A 21,370-nucleotide genomic window follows, 5' to 3' on the forward strand; every position below is an offset into this window, starting at 1 on the left:
CTCTGTAAAAGATACGTGGTAGAAGCCCCTTTTTCTAAATACCCAAATATCCCCCCCCCCTTCTCGGTTGTCGTCGTTTCAGAATGTTCGTCCGATGTTGTGGTGGTGCTAGTTGTTTTTAGCGCGTCTTTACAAACTTCTGACCAGAAATTTTGTCTTTTTTTGTTCCAAGCATTAGGATCACATTTTCGTCAGCCGGTAAGGTTGTATCTTTATTTATTTATTTATTTTATTTAAAAGACACTGGGTTTGAATTTTTTACACACAGAATATATTTATTTATACAATATGCAGGACCGTTGTTTATTTATAAGAATCTGGATACCCAGAAAGCGAGTCCAGGTTTTAATTTTTTATACATAGAATATACTTACCGTATATACTCATATATAAGCGAACCACTCCCCCCCCCCTCCTTCAGGACCACCAAAACCACAATAAATTGAAAATCCGTACAAGCCGACACAGAAAAATCTGTGCATTTCAGAGAAAAAAATCGTATATTTTCATGCAAAATGAATAGCTTACGGTAATTTACAATAGAAAATTATTCAAACTTTTTAATCCGTTTCTTCTGAGTCTCCAAGCTCATCGTAATCCATTAGCTCATCATAAGGGGGTGTGGCATCTTTGTTTTTATCTTCATCTGGGCTGTCCATTGTCACTTTTAAAGAGGAAATCTTCAGTTCCGTCCATCGCATTGCTAATGCAACAGTTTTTGAAGGATCGGATGATAATTTCAGTGGAAAAAGAATTCCACACCTCCTGTACCCATTGGCATACTAGGCCAATGTCAGGTTTCTTCAAGGCACCACTTTTTGTAGTTTCTTTATCATCAGAACTCATCCATTCGATCCACAAATTCTTCAAATAGTCTTCGAGAGACTTGTTGATGCTCACATCTAAAGGATAGTACAATCAACGTTAGCCACCACCAACCAATGATGTTTTAGATTTCTTTACATAGGCTTTGACATTATCAGTTCTGTGGGGTTTGAACATATCCCATACCAATAATGCCGGTTTCTCGAAACACTGCTACAAAAATGACTACCGATTGCAGGGGTCGATATTTTCTCATAAAAAAACTGACCCGAGTATAAGCCGACCCCCTCACTTGAGGAACGGATTTTTCCACAAAAAAACTCTGCTTATACAAAAACGAGTATATACAGTATTTATACAACATGTAGGACCGTTGTTTATTTAAAAGAGTGAATACCTTATGTTGTTTTTTAGTCTTAGATAGTGATATTTTTATTATGATTACGCTTGTTGGTTTTTGGCATTATGTTTGCTTGGGCGTCAATAGTGTCCCACAGCCTCGTATCATATTCATCAACCCAGAAATCGTTATAATCCAGATCTTAAGTGTTTAAACTGTTATATTTCTCTCTTTTTTCACATTTGAATGGGTTTTTATTATTGTTTTCTATGCTGGCGATTTTTTTTTTTTTGGCATCTGTAATGTCTAATGGCCTTGGCGGCATTTGGTCGGGTCGTCGGACATGTTTGGTGCAGAAAAGAAAAGTCGCCGAAAATCGCTAAGTTGCCCCTTATACCAAAGCTGTTCCAAAACGAAAAAACTTTATGATCAGCCAAATAATATAAATTTAATCTTAAGTGTTTGTGTTCAATATTTTTAGCAATATACGCATTTCAAATTGGGTGATTCTTTTTGAAACACCCTGTATAACCCCTCAAAATTTTTCTTCTCTGGATATTTCAATGCTTGTCAACTAAAGGGTTAAACAAGAACATTTCTGATCACCAAATTTTCTGTTGAAATTTGATGGCAATCTCACCTGGGCTTTACAAAACATAATTTCTTGTTTTCTTAAGCTTCATATTCTTTTTGACGTTTCCTATGAGGTGGATCCACAATAGGTCTCCCGTCAAAGGAGAGGCCTGGGATTAGGAGACAATCACCACTAAATGACGCGACGAGAATTTTTGCCAAATCAATGACAAGCAAAATGAAGTCCGATAGAATGCATGTATCATCAGCAAATCTCTAATTTGAAAATACATGCGTGAACCGGATGCGGTACCAAGCAGTCAAAAAATTATTTGGGTGAGCTGTTAAGTTCACCCAGTTTGGAACAGATATTCCGATTAGCAGTCAACTTTTTCACTATTGATGTTCACACTACAAGCACGGTAAGATGCATTCAGTTTCAAAAAGTTAATGTCCCAATGTTGTCAGTTTCAACTTAGAATATAGCGAAGCTACGTAACGAACATGAACACTTGTTGGATGGCTGACTTCTTCTTCTTCTTCTTCTTCAATTATACAGGGCTTTATGCCTTCGGGCCATCCCCTGTTAGAGAAAGAAACTTCCACAAGAGCATAGAATATGTTATAAAAATGTACTAACGAAAGAGCTTTCAACAATCACAGAACACATAGAAATTTCAGCAATTTCCATTCTTCCTTCTTCTTCAGAAGGGTATGAAAAAAGGAAAAAAAAAAAAACACAAACCAGACGAAACAAACGCAGATGGAGATGTTATATGAGATGGAGAAGAAGTCTTCAGGCTTAGGGGACGATGCTAAGCCGCTTTAAAATGATATGATGACATGGAGTCCCTGGATGAGTGTGTGGTAACAAAAAATGAAACCAAACAACCAAGGTAGAAAAGGACAAAAAACCAAACGAGAGAAAGAAAGAGGGGGAGAGAAAAAAAACAAGAAATAAAAACTCAAGAAAATCGTTGACTAAGGGTAACAAACCTCTCAAAGCAACAGATAATGTTCTCAGGTCTGCCTGAACAGAACTCGGACCAACACCTAACTGGTGGAGAAAGAGAATTAAAAGTTGAGAACCGAACCTGGGAGAACCTAATACAAGAAAACAAAAAGTGAGAGGAAGTTTCAGGAATCTTGCATTGTAGACAGAGAGGGTTAGCCATTTTCTTAATACGATGTAGGTATTCGTTCAAGGGAGCTCTATTGCAAATAAGTTTGTAAAATAAACATTCCAACCTTCTATTCGAAAACAAAGGGGAGAAGTTCTGGCAGCAGTTATAGAAGGAGCTAAACTCAGGAATAGATAAGAAAAGAGCATTGCGAATATTTTCCTTGAAGTGGCGATAGTAAAGAGAACGAATGTCCTCTACATAAAGGCTAGAAGGTAGAAGATCAACAGTAGTAGAAGCTACAGTACGAACATGATTGTCAATAGTTTCATTAATGGCAATGCCCGAATGACTTGGGACCCAGATTAGTGATATGCTGTTAACCAAAGAACTAGTATGAACCAGTTGAGCATACAGTAGGTGAGTCACCGTAGATGAATGAATAGAGAAATTGTCGAGAGCCATGATGACTGATTTGGAATCCGTAAATATGAATATTGAAGAATTAGACGATTGAATGAAGGATCTAAGACCTAAAGTAATAGCAAGGGCCTCCGCAGTGAAAACTGAGGAGTCTTTATTAATGAACCAAGACTTGATAACTTTTGTAACCAAACAGAAAGCTCCACAAACCACTTGAGATGATTTAGACGCATCCGTAGCAATTACATGAGCATTCAGCGGCAGAGACTCAATGTACTCTTGGAATATTGTTTGATAAGGGATGGTAGACTTAGTTTTTTGAAAGTTAAGACCCTCCGATATGAAATAGATATTTGAGGGTATCCACGGCCAAAAAGAATAAATTGGACGCAGCATGGACCTGTGGGAAAAACCAATGGTATTATTGAACTGTGATATTTTCCTAGCCAAAGATGGCGAGAGGCGACAAAAACCCGAATCTATATGGTTAGAGTGACCCTGCGTGGGAGAGGCTGTGGCAGAAATACAAGATAACCCAATCCTGAAGAGAATGGAATCCTGAAAGGAGGGTAGGGCGAGAATGGTTCTGAGTTTATCTATGCGAGTTGACGTAGGGAGGCCTAAGATAGATCTCATCGAGGAGTTATAGATTGTGTTTATCTTGGTGAGAGAAGATTTGGCTGCATTAAACCAGGCCACAGCTCCGTAACCAATGGTACCTCCAATGATGCTCATTAGCACAGGTTTGAGGAACTTGCAAGGAATATTTCTTGATGAGTGAGAGATGGAGCGACAAATGTTTAAATATAGAGTGCCCTTAGAACGCAGAGATGATAATTGTTTTTTCCAGGTGAGAGTACAATCCAGATGAACACCCAGAACTTTCAAGTACGGATCAAACGGAATGGATTCGCCATTAATGTTGAAAGAAGGAAAGTATGGAGGTCGTCTCCGTGAAAAAATAGAAAAACGAGATTTGGATAGAGAGATGCACAATCCACTATTTTCAGCCCATCTGAGAATGTTAGGCAAGGTGTTCATCAATCTGAACTCAGCATACTTCCCATCTAACGCATTCATCTGAAGGAAAATATCATCAGCATACATAAAAAACTTAATGTCAGAATTAATATATGAGGTTATATCTAATGTGAACAGGGTGAAAAGTACTGGGGAGAGGGTAGAACCCTGTAAAAGACCGCAGTTGGGAGCAAAGGCACCAGATATGGAACCCCTCCAATGAATGACATGTTTACGGTTCGAGAGATAATTAAAGAGCCAAGTTAAAAATTTACCATGAAAGCCCAAGCGGGCTAATTTGGCAATGAGCAAATCATGCCTCACAGAATCATAAGCAGCTCTCAAATCTAGAGCAATAATGTAGCTAGTATAGCCCCTTTGGAGGGCATATGAAATAGAGGACACCATATCTCTCATGCAAATCTCAGCACCAGTTTTTGGTCGAAAACCATAAAAATTTTTTGGAAAGAGCTCAAATCGTAATGCAATCCAGGTGATCCTAAAAAGAATGATTCTCTCAAAGATTTTGCTAATAGTGTTTATAAGGGTCAGAGGACGAAAGTTCTTCGGATCAGTAGTTGGTTTTCCTGACTTTGGAATAAAAATAATACGTCCTTCTTTAAAAGACGGCGGCACCAGCGATGAAGACCAAAGGGTATTAAAAGCATTCAGAAATTCAATCCCCTTATTTGGAAGGAGTTTGTACACCTTCAATGGAACACCATCTGGACCAGGGGTAGTTGAACGACCAGAACAAATGGCTCTACGAATTTCCGTGGGAGAGAACGGTGCATCCATCTGAGCCTGGAACTCACGAGGAGGACCATAAAAAGTAACGGTTTGAGATCGGCCAGGTGAAGAGAAGTGGTAAAATTTTAAAAGTTGGATCTGTACGAGAGGCTCGACATAACTATTATTAGCAATCTTGAAAATATGCCGGGAATCATCCCAAGTTTTCGCCACGATATAACGGTGTCTACGCAAGACAGAAAAGAGAACTGAGGGCTGAGTAAAAGGATGAAGTTCTTGAGCCAGAGTCTTCAATCGTAGAATGCGAAGGTGGCGACGAAAAACCGAAGCTAATTTTTTATATTTAATCCAGTTGGCCTGAGAGGGCACACGGCGAAATAAGCGGAAAGCCCGTTTTTTTTCGATAAGAGCAATACGCCCTTCTTTATCCAACTTAAGCCAAGGTTGTTTCTTCCGGTACACAGAGTACCTAGCTGAGTTAACAATGGAAACAACATGATTGTAGATACTGTCGAAATCGTTAGTAGCGGGGATGACAGAGAGACCTGCCATTACTGCTGACCATTTAATGTAACGGAATTCCTGAGATATGAATTGTTTATTCAAAGAGACGGAAATTTTAATTGGCAAATGATCACTATTGAATAAGGATTCACAGGGAGTCCAGATAATATATCTATAAAGACCTGGACTACAGAAACATAAGTCGATATAAGATTGTGAGTCCTTGCTATAAAAGGTAGGGCAAAATGGAGGAACTAGACAAAGGTTATGATTAAGATACCAATTAAATAACATAGTACCTGCAGGAGATACAATATGTCCTCCCCAGTTTGGATGATGACTGTTGGAATCTCCGATTATGATGAAATTCCCAGAGATGTATGAGAAAATATTGTCAATAGCAGCGATATTGAAAACACCTGGAGGACGATAAAAATTTACAACATACATAGAAAAATTATTTAGAAAAACTTGAACAATCATAATTTCAAAAAAGGGGTCCGAAATTTTCCATATCAAAGATGAGGAAAGAGATGAATTTACCGCGGTCACTAAACCACCACCTGGGAGAAGTCGATCATTTCTAAAAATCTGAAAACCAGCAAGAAAAAAATGGTCCTTCGGTTCCAGAAAAGTCTCCTGTAAACATAACATATCATAGTTTAAACAAAAATTTCTGATAAAGGTTGACTTGGACTTGATGCCTCGGACATTCCATTGAAGAACTCTAAAATTCATATTATTCATAGTATTTTTTTTTTTTGGAAAGGATTAACTAGAAAAATATATTGAACTGAAGAGAGGGAAAAAGCATCAAATTCACAGAAAAAAAAAAAAAACAAAAAAAACAACACTTATTTTTGGGAGAGAAAAAGGAAATATCAAGCGAGAAAAACACAATAGGAAAGGGAGGGGAAAAAAAATCAAACGAAGCTCGATTTGATCACAAAAATAAGAATACTGAACTCTTGTCAGCTCTAAATGAGGTAAAGAAAAACCATTATCAAACTCGATAACAGAGAGAAAGGAAAAAAGATCAAACGAGGAACAAACTTTAAACGAGAGGGGAAAAAAAAGGGGGGGGGAGACAAAAATGAAATTAAGTGAAAAACTAGGTTCCAACATTTGAGGCCAAGTCATTTTTCAGTCTCTTAGCTAATCGTCTTTGTTTAACCCTTTCCGCAGGAGAAGTATAGAATTTATTCGATTCAGGATCTTGAGAAAAGTCACTATCATCATTATGCTCAGGGGGCAAAGGTTGATTGAAGATAGCAGTCGAAGGACCAGAAGTGTCCATATTTACATTCGAATTAAGTGGCGGTATTATATTCACCTTATGTACAGCTAGGTTAACCGAATTGACTATTTCGGGAATAAGCGCTCTAATAGAGTCATTCAGCGATTCCTGAAGACTTATTTTCAGATCTTTAAGTACAATTTCTTTGATGGCAGATACTTCCGCTTGGACCAGGGAACTGATCTCAGCCTTGAGAGCACTGAAGTCAGATGACATGGAAATGCTGGTCCGAGCAGCATATGAAGAGGAATTCATTTTACATCTTTCTCGAGCGATGTTTATTGGAACATGATGTTCGGCTTTATAGTGATATGCTTTTGACTCCAAGACATAAGCAGGGCACTGACGATCAGAGGCAAGATGAGTGGAAGCCTTACAGTTAATGCAGGAGATAGGGTTTTGGCAGGTTTCATGGTTATGATTTTGGCCGCATCGTTTGCAGATCTGAGATGATACTCTACAAAACTTTGAGCGGTGAAAGTAGCTCCAGCAGCGAAGGCATTGATTAGGACGCTCAATAAATTTACGTGGTCGAAATATCAAGAACCATAACTTTATTTCCAGCGGAATGTTCCTACCAAGAATCGTTACTAGAACAGTTTGTAAAGGAATTCTTTCTTTTATAAATCTTCGAATACCGATGACCTGTAACCCCTCCGATTGCAGTTCTTCCGCAATTTCCACTACTGCAATATCACACGGAATATTTAGCAAAAATTTGGAGGTAATCGAATCCTTCAAAAGGACCGATTTAACGGGAATGTTCAAAATCATATCTATTTTTTTTATCTCTTTCGCAGTGTGAATATTTTCCGTAGAGATTAACAGCTCACTTGAGCGTGTGAATCGAATCTCCGAGATGTGTTTAGGAACAGAGATTTTTGAGCAGATATCCTTTTTCAGGCACAAAGGCCTGGATCTGGGAATAATTTCTGCACCCGAAAACTTGAAAGTTAGCAAAATGCGAGGGGACTCACCAAAACCGTCCAAGATGTCTTCATCAGATAATAAAGTATTCCAATTATGACTTGTAGACGAGACTTTGTCTGCACTGCCCGCTGGCTGTGTATCTATTTCAACAGCCATAGCTGCACATTTGAAGGAGTCAAACTAGACCCCGGAAACGGGCAGAGCCCTAACCAAGAGCCTTGATCCTTCACTTCAGGAAATTAAATAAAATTACTCCTACGAATATAATAAATAAAGAAAACTGTACTTAAAGAGGGAAACACTAGTAAAAAATTAAATAAAGGGTAAGGCCGATGTGACGATCCACAGCGACCAAAACCCGAAACTCAGAGACCCGACGGCCAGAACTGAGAAGTTTAGATATCTAAGGCGTGATTAAATGTTTACGACACCATCAGATGGCAACGTCAAAGAAAATTAAGTTGTTTTTTTTTAATTCAAAATATAGATTTCATAATATTCAAAATATTTTTTCTCTTTTTATCAGCAATTATTTGTATTTTTTTTTTATTAGGAATACCACAGCCTTCAAATTTTTCTTCTTCATCAAATGAGCAGCAATCTGTACGCATTGTGACCATATGACGTGTATTTTATGGGACATCATCATATGTATTTCCCGTGATTTTGGTAATTTCAGCTTTTTTGATAAAAGCGTCCTGTCATCAGGGCTACAACTGGTCAGCCAGAGCAACCACACACTTTGGCACACCTTTTAATGTTAAAGGAGGGGTTCACAGGTGAAATTTGCACCTCTCTGGTCCGACGTCCAGGGCACCAGACCGCGAATAAACAGTTTACATTCCTTGATATAATACGAGTGGTTTAGCTCCTCATCGTGATTGGTCGCATTGAACCAATACGTCACTTATAAAAAGTACTTGCCGAAATTTACATTTGGCGAAGTTAAATGGTGTGTTTTTTTTTAATTTGACAATTGATGTATTTAATTAGTGGCTGTGGTGCAATCAGTTGAGCATAGGCTCCAATTACGAAGGTTTTGAGTTCGGATCCCTCTGCAAATGTTACTTTCCCCTTCCGTCTTCGTTTCTTGACGATCATTGATTTATAGTATCCTTCATCGTAATTTTTTCTTAACAGAAAAATTATTTTCGAAACTGACAGCAGGTGAACGATACATTCTTGAGAGTTTATCAGGCAGTATTTCAATGCAAACAAAATATTTTCTTTGAGAGAGAGAAACGAATTTTTTTTTCTATTTTTTTTTTTTTTTTTTTAACTCTTTCTCTTTTTTTTTCTAGCTACTATGCATGTGGTCAGAGCTGACAGTTGTATAACTTCAAATTTTAACAGAAACCGTAATTTACTGCGAATAATCCACGGCTGTACAAAGTTTGGGGGTACAAATTTCACCACTTTGAAAAAAAAAACTTGTTCATCATATAATCCGATCAGCAATGAAATTTTTTAGTCACGTGTTTTTATAGAGAAAAATGTCCACCAAAATTTGATTTTATTTGTTTAGAATTCATTGACAATTGTTCCATAATACCCGGCGCTGCCCGGGTTTTCTTCGATGAGGCTTTTTGTGGATCACGTGATATCTCCCAGTCATTGAGGGACAGACAAACCGTTAATCAATATGGCGACTTCCTGCGGGACTCAGGAAAGAAACTAATCTAGATTTAAAGAAACGTAAAAATGAATATTTTTTTCTCTTTTTTAAGCGGCGCTTAGGTATTTCGATTTCCCCCTCCCCGAACTTCAACTTATCTATCTGCCTATTTCTGCTTCAAACAATGCTTGGTTAAAGCTGTGGAATTTCTTCGATGTACTTTATGGGCCCATAATTAATTTTAAAACAGTCTAAACTATATGAATTTATGCAGTTCAATATTAAAAGACAATACGGAGACATTAATTTTCATGCTTGAGAAGCTATAAATAAAAAGTTGAAATCAATGTTATACTGCATGGATATCCAACTCAAAAGTAGGTCGGGCTAATTATTTCATATTTAATTTTCTGGGCTTCGTATCTCTAAGCGAACTCAATATTTCAAAAATCGATAATTCGATGCAGTTTTTAAAATTATTGATGTGGCAGGAAACCCCCACTAAATTTCTGCATTTATACAGTAAAATCGGCAATTTTAACACTGATTTCTATGGGGATCATCCTTTGCCTGACCCTCAAAGTGATGCTGATGATGATTCTGACATCTATTCAAAAAGCTCCATTACTGGAAGGACTGAAAAAGTGGCAAACCATTATAAAGGCGTACACTATTGTAAATATACTGACAGCGTTAAAGAAGTGAGAAACCATTGTAAAGGCATATACACGTCTGAAACGCATTGCTAGGGAACCACGGTAACCAAAGTAAACGTTCCGAAAGTGATTGTTGAGACTCAGAACCATTGTCACCCGAGGTTTTTCGCCCATTTCGGGCACTTGCCCAGGTCTGACAACCTTTTGAAGTAGCCTATCATTCAAGTCGGGTCCCATTTGGTATATATGCAAAATTTGGCCACGATCGATCTAAAATTGTAGATTTGTATAGAGAACATACACACACACACACAGACCGAAAACTAGTTATATATAATACTAGCTACAATACCCGGCGCTGCCCGGGTTTTCTTCAATGAGGCTGTTTGGATCACGTGATACCTCGCTTTTCTTTGAAGGACATGCATACCGTGTCCAAAGTTACCCAATATGGCGACTTCCTGCGCGACTCATGAAATAAACAAATCTAAATTTAAAGAAACGTGGAAATGAATAGTTCCCACCCCCCCCCCCTTTTTTTTGATGGGTGCTAGGTATTTCGATTCCCCCCCCCTTTGAACTTCAAGTTATCCATCGCTGCCCGTTTCTGCTTCAAAAAATGCTTAATTAAAGCTGTGGAGTTTTTCGATGTACTTTTCACGGGCCCATAATTAATTTTAAAACATCCTAAACTATATGAATTTATGCAGTTGAATATTAAAAGACAATACGGAGACATTAGTTTTCATGCTTAAGAAGATATAAATAAAAAGTTGAAATCAATGTTATTGCATGAATATCCAACTCAAAAATAGTCCCGACTAATTACTTCGTATTTAATCTCCTGGGATTCGTATATCTCTAAGCGAACTCAATATTTCAAAAATCGAGTATTTAATACAATTTTTAAAATTATTGATGCAGTGGAAAACCCCACCAAATTTCCGCATTTCTACATTAAAATCGGCAATTTTAACACTAATTTCTATGAGGATCACCCTTTTCCTGACCCTCAAAGCGATGCTGGTGATGATTATGACGTCTATTCAAAAAGCCTTATTATTGAGAGTATTGAAAATGTAGCAAACCATTATAAAGGCATAAACTATCATACATAACTGGCAGCATTAAAGAAGTAACAAACCATTGTAAAGGCATATACTCGTCTGAAACGCATTGCTAGGGAACCACGGTAACCAAAGTAAACGTTCGGAAAGTGATTGTTGAGGCCCAAAAACCATTGTTGCCCGACAGTTTTTTGCCCGTTTGGGGCATTTGCCCTGCTCTGACAAAATTTTAAAGTAGCCTATCGTTCAAGTCGGGTCCCATTTGGTATATATGCAAAATTTGGCGACGATCGATCTAAAATTGTAGATTTGTATAGAGAACATACACACACACAGACACACACACAGAAAATCAATTTTATATATATATAGATATATATATATATATCTGATTCTCTGTCTGTGTGTGTGTATGTTATATATATATATAAAGAGAGAGAGAGAAACTTTTTTCAATGCAATATTTCTCTTTCAACCTCTCGGCGAAAAAAAGCGCAGAAAACCGGCAGCGGTATTTAATCTGCATTAAGAAATTCAGAGATTTTTCAAACTTTTTTTATTGATTAAAGTGAAGAATTTATTACCGTATTATTAAAAAAAATTGTTTCATTTATACAGGGGGATTCAGAAAAGATGGGAAAAACTTTAAGAGGTCCACATCAATACAAACAATTGTCATCAAAGAATGCATGGTCTAACATGACATGCAAACCCGCTAACCGCCGCTCCGCAAACTTTAAAACGGCATTCCCGTTGAAATTTATCGGGAGAAAAAGAACACATGCATGCAAATGTGACCTGGGGAAGAAGAAACCGCATGCAAATCTGCGTCACAGTGAATAAAAAGCGCGGACGCCAGCCCATTGAAGTTATTCCAGCTTGTAACTGCGCGTTTTGCGTGCATCCGCCTGGCATCCACGCCTTTTATTCACTGTGACGCAGATTTGCATACGGCCGCTGTGGTGGTCGAATGGTCATAGTGACAGGCTCTCATCTCGAGAACCCGAATTCGGACCCCACAGTCGCTACAGTGGTGGTCGGCTGAAATTAGTTTTCTGTGGTTCCCGACTTCAAGGCGCGAATGCGAGCCGATCTCCCAGTTAAAAAGTCTCGCTACAGAGATCAACAGTCCTACAACGCTACAGATGTTCAACCATTACACTTCACTCACAATTTGAAATATAGATGGAGGCACTAATTCACGCACAACACCATGTACGCACTCAGACTGTTAGGTACATGCAATCACACTTCCGGCATAACTCAATCGGTAGTAAATTGCCCATGGTGATAGATCGGAGTTGTACTCGGTTTGAAAGAAAGAAAGAAAAAGAAAGATTTGCATATACGCTTTCTTCTTCCCCAGGTTACATTTGCATGCATGTGTGTGGTGTTCTTTTTCTCCCAATAAATTTCAACAGGAATGCCGTTTTAACGTTTGCGGAGCGGTCGTTTCGAAACGCGCTAGTGTGTTTGCGTTTCATCTTAGACCGGGAGCTCAGGCCGATAAGATACTCGCCTAAAGTACCAAAGGATGTTTAGAGGTGTCGCGAGTTCGATACCCGGTTCGTCCTTGTCAGAAAAATTTCGTATACAACAAAAACGGCGACATGACCGCAGGAAAAAATTGCTACAGCTGGGAGTCTCCCATCGAGGTGTTGGCGCACCAACCCCTTGATGAGTATAAAACAAGCCTGCCGTTCGGAATCGGCAATAAATTGTGGGTCCCGATGTAATTAGCCCTCGTGTGCTGAAAATGACCGTGGTGCGACAAAAATGATCAATGATCATGTTAGACCATGCATTCTTTGATGACAATTGTTTGTATTGGCGTGTACTATCACAAAGTTTTTCCCATCTTTTCTGAATCATCCTGTATGTACACAAGATTTTTCAGTTTCACAGCCCTCGTGACGTTTTGCTATCTTCTTTACCAATCACTGCGTGCTAATTCCTCTAGTGCAGGCATCTTCAACCAGTTGCTCGCGAGCACCACGGTGCTACCCGAAGCACCCAGAGTGCTCCATGCTCGTGTCAGATTTTGTGCTCGCGAGCACTTGATGTAAGCTTTGCAATTACGCCACCGGACCTGCCTGCTCCTCTCAGTCCTGTCATTAGTAATCTTATTGGATTAGTAATCTTGAAATAGTCGATGAATAAAATTTTCACAGCTTACGTAATTTAGATTAATATTCATTTCTTGTACAGTGAATCCCGTTTATAACGTTTTTGGAAAAACTGTCATGAAAAACGCAAAGGGAAAACGCTTTAAACGGAAAATCGAGTATTAGTGAGAGACAGAGACCATGAAATAAATCATTGTGAGAGGAAAACTTTCTAAGAGTGGGAACATTATAAGCGGGATCTATTGTATTTTCATTAGGAAAATTGTGACTGAAATTACAGATATTCACCTCACATATTTGTCATGTTAAACGGTTTCATTTTTAAATACATTTTGGTTCACAGCGATCGGCAGTAGCCCTTTATTTACCACCCATTGGTGGCACATTTGTGGTAATTCATTTCCGCAATTTTATCTATAATTGGCTATTTAATTTTTTTGCCAATTTTTTTTGGTGAGAGTTAGCAATGAGGCTCTTTGGATCACGTGATATTTTCCTCCTCTGGAGGGTTCTAGATTAAAGAAATGAATAATTTCTTTTCTTTATGATTCTGCGAATGTTTTTTTTTTTTAAGTTGAAGGGCATCGATCCGACTGTTTTTGAGTCAGAAATTATTTCAATTAGAGTTTCAAATTTCTTCAATGTAATATATTGGCCATTATGAATTTTTTCAAAGAATCTTAAACAATATATGGATTGGTTCAGTTAAATATGAGAAGATAATATACAGAGGCATATTCATGTTTTTTCCGCCTGTGGAAGGGCGTAGCCAGAAATTTTGTTCGGGGGGGGGGGACCAAAGTGATAGAACAATAGATTTGGCTATCTTTTTCCCTTTTTTGGTCATTTTCTCACATTTCGGGGGGGGGACGTCCCCCCCCCCTACAGGGCTACAGGAATTTTTCCGCACTTCTCCCATTCTAGTCTAATTTTCTTGACTACTACTGCGGGTTATAGCACTTCCCTGTGCTATAACCCGATTGTCCCTCCCCCCCCCCCCCACATGCGAGTACTCCTGTGCCTGTAAGTCACTCCCATACTCACACACTCTCTAAGTCACTCTGTTAGTCCTTCACATGCTTGCACACCGTTCACTGATCACTCACATGCGAGCACAAGCTCTGGGTCATTCTTTTGTTTGCTCACTGACATGGTTCCTTGCTTTATGGGTGACTCTTCTGATCATTTACACGTTTACACTGGGTCACTCTTTTGATCATTTACACGTTTACAATGGGTCACTGTTTTGGTTATTCACATGCTTTCACTTTCTCTAGGTCACTTATTTGGTCATTCACATGCTTGCTCATGCTCTAAGTCACTCTTTTACTCTCTCGCGCTTGCAAATTCTATAGGCCACTCTTTTGGTTGCTCACTAACTTGGTCCCTTGCTGTCTGGGCAGAGGCGGATTAATTGAGATTTATACAAATTTTGTCACCCTTCTTCCATTCTACAAATTTTCTTGGCCACTCACACCTCAAATTTGCCGCCCCCTGAATATGTAGCCCTGGGCTATAGCCCGCTAAGCTGCCCCCCCCCGTAAATACGCCACTGATAGTATAACGAGAATTTTAATTTTCATACATAATAAAATATAAATAAAAAATTGAAATCGACGTTATTGCAGGTATATCCGACTCAAAAATGTGTGTGCCTTATTATTTTTCCTTATCTCTAACCAAACTCAAGATTTCAAAAATTAATGACTCAAATCAAATTTTAAAATTACTTACTTGTAGAAAAACCTCACTAATTTCCGCAGTGAACCCAGCGATTTTAACATTTATTTGTATGGGAATCAACCTGTGCCTGTCCCTCAAAATGATGCTGATAATGATGATTATGACATCTATGCAAAAAGCCTCGTGCCCTGTATGTGTTAAATATTTCCATTCTCAGTATTTGCCTCGATGGTCAACCTAATAATACAGTAATATTTGGAATAATTTGCATCGATTCGACAGAAATCTGTTCATATTTGAGTCATTTCATCATTCAACTCATTCAAACTAATTCATTAACCCCTCTATAGCTTTTTGGCAGCAAATGTGGATAATGTACAGTTGGACTAGCGAAGATAAATTTCAAAAGTGGTAATATTTGAAAGGAAAAAGATGAGGTGGAAAATTGCGGTTTTCCATTATTTTTCCCTCTCCCAGCCACCCTTTCCCCATGTATGTGTGTAATATTTTTTTACTCGTCAAACCGTAGTGAGGGAGAAAGAAAAAAGTTATTGATAGTGAAAAAAAAGGAAAAGAAAAGCATTTTTCATTTACAGGGTTTCCAAAATGAAGACTGGAGAGAAGGGTGAGAGCGCAAATTTTTTTTATTTCTTGCATATACACAGAAGCGAGATATCCATAGGCGTTCGCAGAATTTTCTCTCGAGGGGGGTTTCAGATTTTTTTTTTTCCCTTCTGGGGGGGGGGGGTTTACGTTTTTTCCTGCAAAATAACACTATAATCTTGGCTCAAGGGAGGTGTTAGAACCCCAAACCCACCCCTTTGCGTACGCCAATGGAGATATCTCATCCCTGTACTTTAAAGAGTTAGTTTTAATCATTTCTTTACTTATTTTGGTAATTTATTTGTTATTTCAGAGTTGACTCGAATCAGTTTTTTTTTTTTAATTTTATTTAATTTTGGTCCCCAAATTCCTCCTGCTATTCATTTTGTTTATTCTATTCATGATATTTTGATTTGGGATAATACTTTGCAGTTGCGTTGCAGCCATTTTGAGAGATGCACTAGGCACTTAATTGAAGAAAAGTTGAAAATTCTGTCACTTGTCATGATGTGGAGACTCCGTTCCTGTGTGTGTGTGTGTATATGTCAAAGCCTTGTCAGAAATAATACTGATACTGCAGCAAACTTAACCATGTAATTTCATATAGTATTTATGTATCAGTCATTTTCTTATTGCTTTTCTAATGCTTGTTATATGTTCGAATAGTGCTGCCATTCGGAAGAGAGATTGCAGCACTATTTGAATATATAATAAACATTCCTAAGACACAAACTTCCCGTTAGTTTCACAACAAGTGCACGCACATTCCAACATGTACTCATTCGTTAGAAATTCCATAGAGGAATATGCACGAGGTGCATATGTGGGGTTTAGCAGCAGTAATAGTCATTTCCTCACCTTTAGTGGGTGAGGCAGGCATCCCGATCCCCCTCTTCCCTTGCTAGGGCCATGGCGTGTGTTGTTTACATGATCCACATTTTAATAGCCACCAATGTCTATACGCAAAAAAAAATTACTGCAGATGGCGTGTTAACTAGAGCTCTCGGAATATGGCGACTAATGCTGCCCTTTGGATCTGGCATGCTTTGATATTTTTATCGATGCAATTCAGTTTATCCGCAACTACAAGTCATGGTTTGGCTATGTTTTCTCCAGAGACGTCTCTGTTCCTCTTAGAATAGAGTAGAGATGTACCGCGTTTCTACTCGTTTTTGTATAAGCCGAGTTTTTTGTGGAAAAATCCGTTCCTTAAGTGAGGGAGGTCGGCTTATATTCGGGTCAGTTTTTTTATGAGAAAATATCGACCCCCGCAATCGGTAGTCATTTTTGTAGCAGTGCTCGAGAAACCAGCATTACTGGTAGGGGATATGTTCAAACCCCACAGAACCGATAATGTCAAAGCCGATTCAAAGAAATCGAAAACATCATTGGCTTTGATACCAGGCGGGCCAACGTCGATTATACAGCCTTTAGATGTAAGCATCAACAAGCCTTTCAAAGACTGTTTGAGGGATTTGCGAATCCAATGGATGAGTTTCGATGATAAAGAAACTACAAAAGTGGTGCCTTGAAGAAACCTGACATTGGCCTAGTGTGCCAATGGGTACATGAGGCGTGGAATTCTGTTTCCGCAGAAATTATCGTCGATCCTTCAAAAAGTGTTGCATCAGCAATGCGATGAACGGAACTGAAGATAAAAACGAAGATGCCGCACCCCCTTATGATGAGCTAATGGATTACGATGAGCTTGGAGACTCAGAAGAAACGGATTAAAAAGTTTGAATCATTTTCTATTGTAAATTTCCGCAAGCTATTCATTTTGCATGAAAATATAAAAAAAAAATTTCTCTGAAATGCACGGATTTTTTGGGGTCGGCTTATACACGGGTTTTCAATTTATTGCGGTTTTGGTGGTCCTGAAGTGCGGGAGTCGGCTTATACACGAGTATATACGGTATATCGATAGGGGAAGGGGGGGGGGGAAGGAATGCCTGAAAGTGTTTTAGTTTGTCAGTATGAAACGCTGACTTGATAATAAATTATTATCAAATGTATATGTGCTTATACATACTTTGGCTTTTTTAACATCAATTCATATAAATGATTAAAATCAAAGAATTTTCAGAATAGGTGCATATTTTTGAAGATTTATTGAAGCTGAATCATTTTTTTAGAATAATTTTTAAAATGAATATTGCTCATAATATTTTCATAACATCGGTTCCCCCCAACAGGTGGATTAAAACGGTTGTTATTTAGATAATATTGCACACATTTCTAATAATTCGAATTAATCACGAAATATTCCACCTGTGGAGTGAAAAACCGATGTTATGAAAATATTATGAGCAATATTAATTTAAAAAATTGTGTTAAAAAAAGTGTGATTGAGCTTTAATAAACCTCCAAAAATATGCACTTATTCCGAAAATTCTTTGATTTTATGCATTTATATGCATTAATGCTAAAAAGGTGGCCATGATGAAAAACAAGTCTTCTCAAGACATTATCGTTGTAGCATCTCCTGTGTGTGTGATTGAAAATTTTTTTTAATATTACTTTCCAGTGACAGAGTAGTGTGACGACTTGTCCTCTTTGGAAAAATATTGTCTGAGTGAAAGTTGATAAGTAAAGTAAGAAGTAAATCTACACATTATGCCATCAATTACCGTTAATACATCATGCCATCACTTACCGTCAATAAATCATACCATCACTCATTGTAGATCCGAGACCTTTCGAATGACTCGAGAAATTTCATTTAAGAAAACCCCAATATTTTAAATATTCTTTTTATTACTTACGTGAAGTTGACTTCTTTAGTTCTGCGTTCCATGGCTGAATTAATTTCATTCAATCCGGGAAACGGAGAATGTGAAAACAATATAAATATTTAGCAATATCATGACTCAGTGACTAAATCATTATCGCAATCATTATCTAACCTAGAATTTTTATTCTTTTTGGGCACTCTTCGAGAAACGCCCGTTACTCTGCACTTGTCCTGTCACTTCAAATTTAGCAATTATTACACTGATAGAACAAGTAGCCCTATATGTACTGGAAATCAGAGACAGACCAATTTTCTGTGCGATCGAAACTATCGCTAAAATTTTTAGTAGTTCTGTAAAAGATGGTTCAATTTCAAGACCCTAATACATCAGAAAAGATCCCGTGGAAGGTGGAAGATGTGCACATTCATAGGAAATATCAAACCCATTTAGTTGTTTTGGATCATTTGTCAAGACTGATCTATTAAAAGACTGACATCAAGATATAATTTTTTTTTTAGATCAAGTTTTACTTCTTCATTGAGCGCGAAATCCAGTGTACGCACTTTCGACTTACGTCCGAAGTAATCAACAAAAATATTATGGTGGCCTTGGTGAATCTTAAATTGACCTTGATGATATTTATCGGTGTGGTTCAAATTTACCTGATGAGACGTGGTCGTGATAAGACTGTCTTGTCTCGCTCAAATTTAATAGTGTAAATAGAATGAAAGTGTTATATGGGGATGTGCAAAATGGTGGACAAAAAAAAAGCTCGCTGCAATCTTTCTTTTCTCTTTTTCGTTTAACTTCAGTGTATGGGTGTGATAATACTTTCATAATATATCTACAGCGAGTGCTGAAATATGTGCATATGCAAGGAATTATTTTCGCATAATATAGGCTGCGCAAAAAATATGTTTTATTATGTTTCGTAAATATTCTTTTCTTAATTTCCTGTTGTTTGTTGTCATTTATTGACAACGCCTCCCAAACTAGTTTTAAAATTCTACAATGCGCAGCATGTTTTTATACTGAGTGATAATCACACCTGGGAAGGCGTTGAAGCACCCAAATTCTACTAAGATGGCGTGGGACGAGTGGAGCTGAAGGAAGTCGCATCAGCTAAAAGGATTAAAAACCCTTGTTCTAATCCATAAGTTTGTGTTCTGCTAGAGTTTTTCTGGGGTTCTGTAGCAATCAAAAGCTGTAAAATGGTATGATATAAAAATATCTACACTACTGAAATATTTATGTTTGTTTGAATTCCGTAACCTTAGAGGAGGTGTCGCGTCCTCTGAAGTCGATTTTTCACTGATGACTAAAAAGCATTTCTTTCAATTGCAAAATCATATGCAAAAAATTTCGTGTTAATCGGTAAATTTGTTCTTTCAAAATAAAAGAAGTAATGAATAGTGTAAATGTGTATACAAGAAAAAACACTTTGAACGCGATTTTATCGAATTGCAGTTTTTGAGTGTTCATCCGTTTAATTAAAAAAAAACTGCTACACCAAAAATTCTGAAATTTTGCAGAAATGTTTCTTCAACATGCGTTAGTAAAATTGATTTAGGTTAATTTTACTAACACATGTTGAATAAAGATTTGTGCAAAATTTTCGTGCAGTCATTTTTTTTTTTAGTTTTACGGATGAACTCAGAAACTGCAATTTGAGAAAATCGTGTTCAAAGTGTTTTTTCTTGTATATGTTACTGTCAAAGCTCGAAATTGGCCAAAAATTGTATGCTAATAAAAATATACCCTGCATCGTCTTAACTGAAAAAATTTGAATGAGATTAATTATTTATTTATGAAGTCCAAAACTTGGATATGTAAAATTGTGCATGTCAGGACTGGATTTTTTTTTTGATTTTTTTTATGGCAAACGAGTTTGAAGTACAATTTTTGAATTTTCTGATCACATTTTACCCCTTCAAGCGGCACAACAGAAAACAATCCCAAGTTTCTCAATTTAAATATCTGGGTGTCATGATCTCGGCTGACCTCCGTTGGAATAATCATATCGATTATTGTCTATCAGAAATGTCTCAAACTTTTTTTCCTTCGCCGCAACCTTAAACATTCCACTCGAGACGTCCGACTTCTCTGCTACCAAACTTACATTTCTCCCGTTCTTTCTTATGCAGCTGAGGTCTGGGACCCCCACACCTCTAGTAACATCGACAAACTTGAATCTATCCAAAATAAATCCGTCCGCTTTATTCACGACTGCTGGTCATATTTTAGTTCAGTTTCCGATCTTACGGGATTACACTATAAAAGTTTTACAAAAGTTCATTTATCAAATTTGAAAAATGTAACCGATAATCGCATCGGTTACATTCACTCAAATGTAACCGATGCACTTATTGGTTGAATTTTTCAAGTTTTATAAATGAACTTTTCTCAAACTTTTCTAGTGTAATTCCGGCCTAAGTGGGACATAAGTCATTGAGTAGCGAGTGGATGGATATTAAGTTCCAATTTAAGGCCGGAATTACAGTATAAAAAAGTTTGAGAAAAGTTCATTTATAAAACTTGAAAAATTCAACTAATAAGTACATCGGTTACATTCACTCAAATGTAACCGATGCGATTATCGGTTACATTTTTCAAGTTTGATAAATTTATTTTTGAATATGCATTTATATGAATATGCATATATAAGAATTGCCATCGTCATCATCCTGCCTATCGAGCAATCATCATCGAGCAATCATCTCTATCTCCGCCTATGACGCTTGGGTGTATTATGCATATTCACCGGTGAAAGCGATATAATTTTTTTTTTTAATATAACGTGATCTTCACGTATTCCCAAGGGATCAGCATGATCCGGGACTTACGGAAACTTACCAAGACGATTGGTAAGTATGCATAATAACCAGTTATTATGTATAATAGCCGATTTATCACATTTACCGTAACAATTGCATATATGTAATCCCCAGCTCATGTTGGTAAATCTGATATAGTCAATGAATTACTTAAATTCACCGATTTCATTATGCATAAATCTCTGATCTCCCTGTTTAGGATAATGGATTCCATTGGTAACATTGGTTACGCTTGCACATGGTTGATAAACTTAAACATAGCCTACAT

General features: G+C 37.5%; 2 protein-coding genes and 1 long non-coding RNA gene across 6 annotated transcripts in view; 1 reads left to right on the top strand and 2 right to left on the bottom strand.

The window, feature by feature from the left end:
• The window catches only part of LOC149085281 (transcription factor CP2-like), an 84,789-nt gene extending 82,528 nt beyond the window's left edge, over positions 1–2,261 (bottom strand). For 3 of the 4 annotated variants that reach the window (XM_089233213.1, XM_089233209.1, XM_089233210.1), the window contains exon 1: positions 1,806–2,261. In XM_089233213.1, the coding sequence (XP_089089339.1) occupies positions 1,806–1,823 (18 nt within the window). In that variant the 5' untranslated portion in view covers positions 1,824–2,261. Of the gene's footprint in view, positions 1–557; positions 894–1,805 lie in introns of those variants that run through there. The other variant, XM_089233211.1, reaches the window with a different exon arrangement.
• Positions 2,186–8,105, bottom strand: LOC149085283 (uncharacterized). Its single transcript, XM_089233902.1, has 3 exons — positions 7,831–8,105; positions 5,856–5,975; positions 2,186–2,337 (listed from the first exon to the last, which is right to left on the bottom strand). Exons 1-3 carry the CDS (start codon positions 7,937–7,939, stop codon positions 2,186–2,188), a joined length of 381 nt encoding a protein of 126 aa, XP_089090028.1. The 5' UTR covers positions 7,940–8,105.
• Positions 8,106–15,526: 7,421 nt separating this feature from the next.
• Positions 15,527–21,370, top strand: part of LOC149085284 (uncharacterized) — a 49,583-nt gene continuing 43,739 nt past the window's right edge. Inside the window, exon 1 of the long non-coding RNA XR_016192830.1 lies at positions 15,527–15,555. This is a non-coding gene — a long non-coding RNA (uncharacterized LOC149085284). The remainder of the gene's footprint in view (positions 15,556–21,370) is intronic.

Source organism: Pholcus phalangioides, unplaced genomic scaffold, assembly GCF_987345545.1.
Source record: "Pholcus phalangioides strain wild (caught in Gottingen) unplaced genomic scaffold, Ppha-v1.0 ptg000007l_1, whole genome shotgun sequence".
Taxonomy (NCBI): domain Eukaryota; kingdom Metazoa; phylum Arthropoda; class Arachnida; order Araneae; family Pholcidae; genus Pholcus; species Pholcus phalangioides.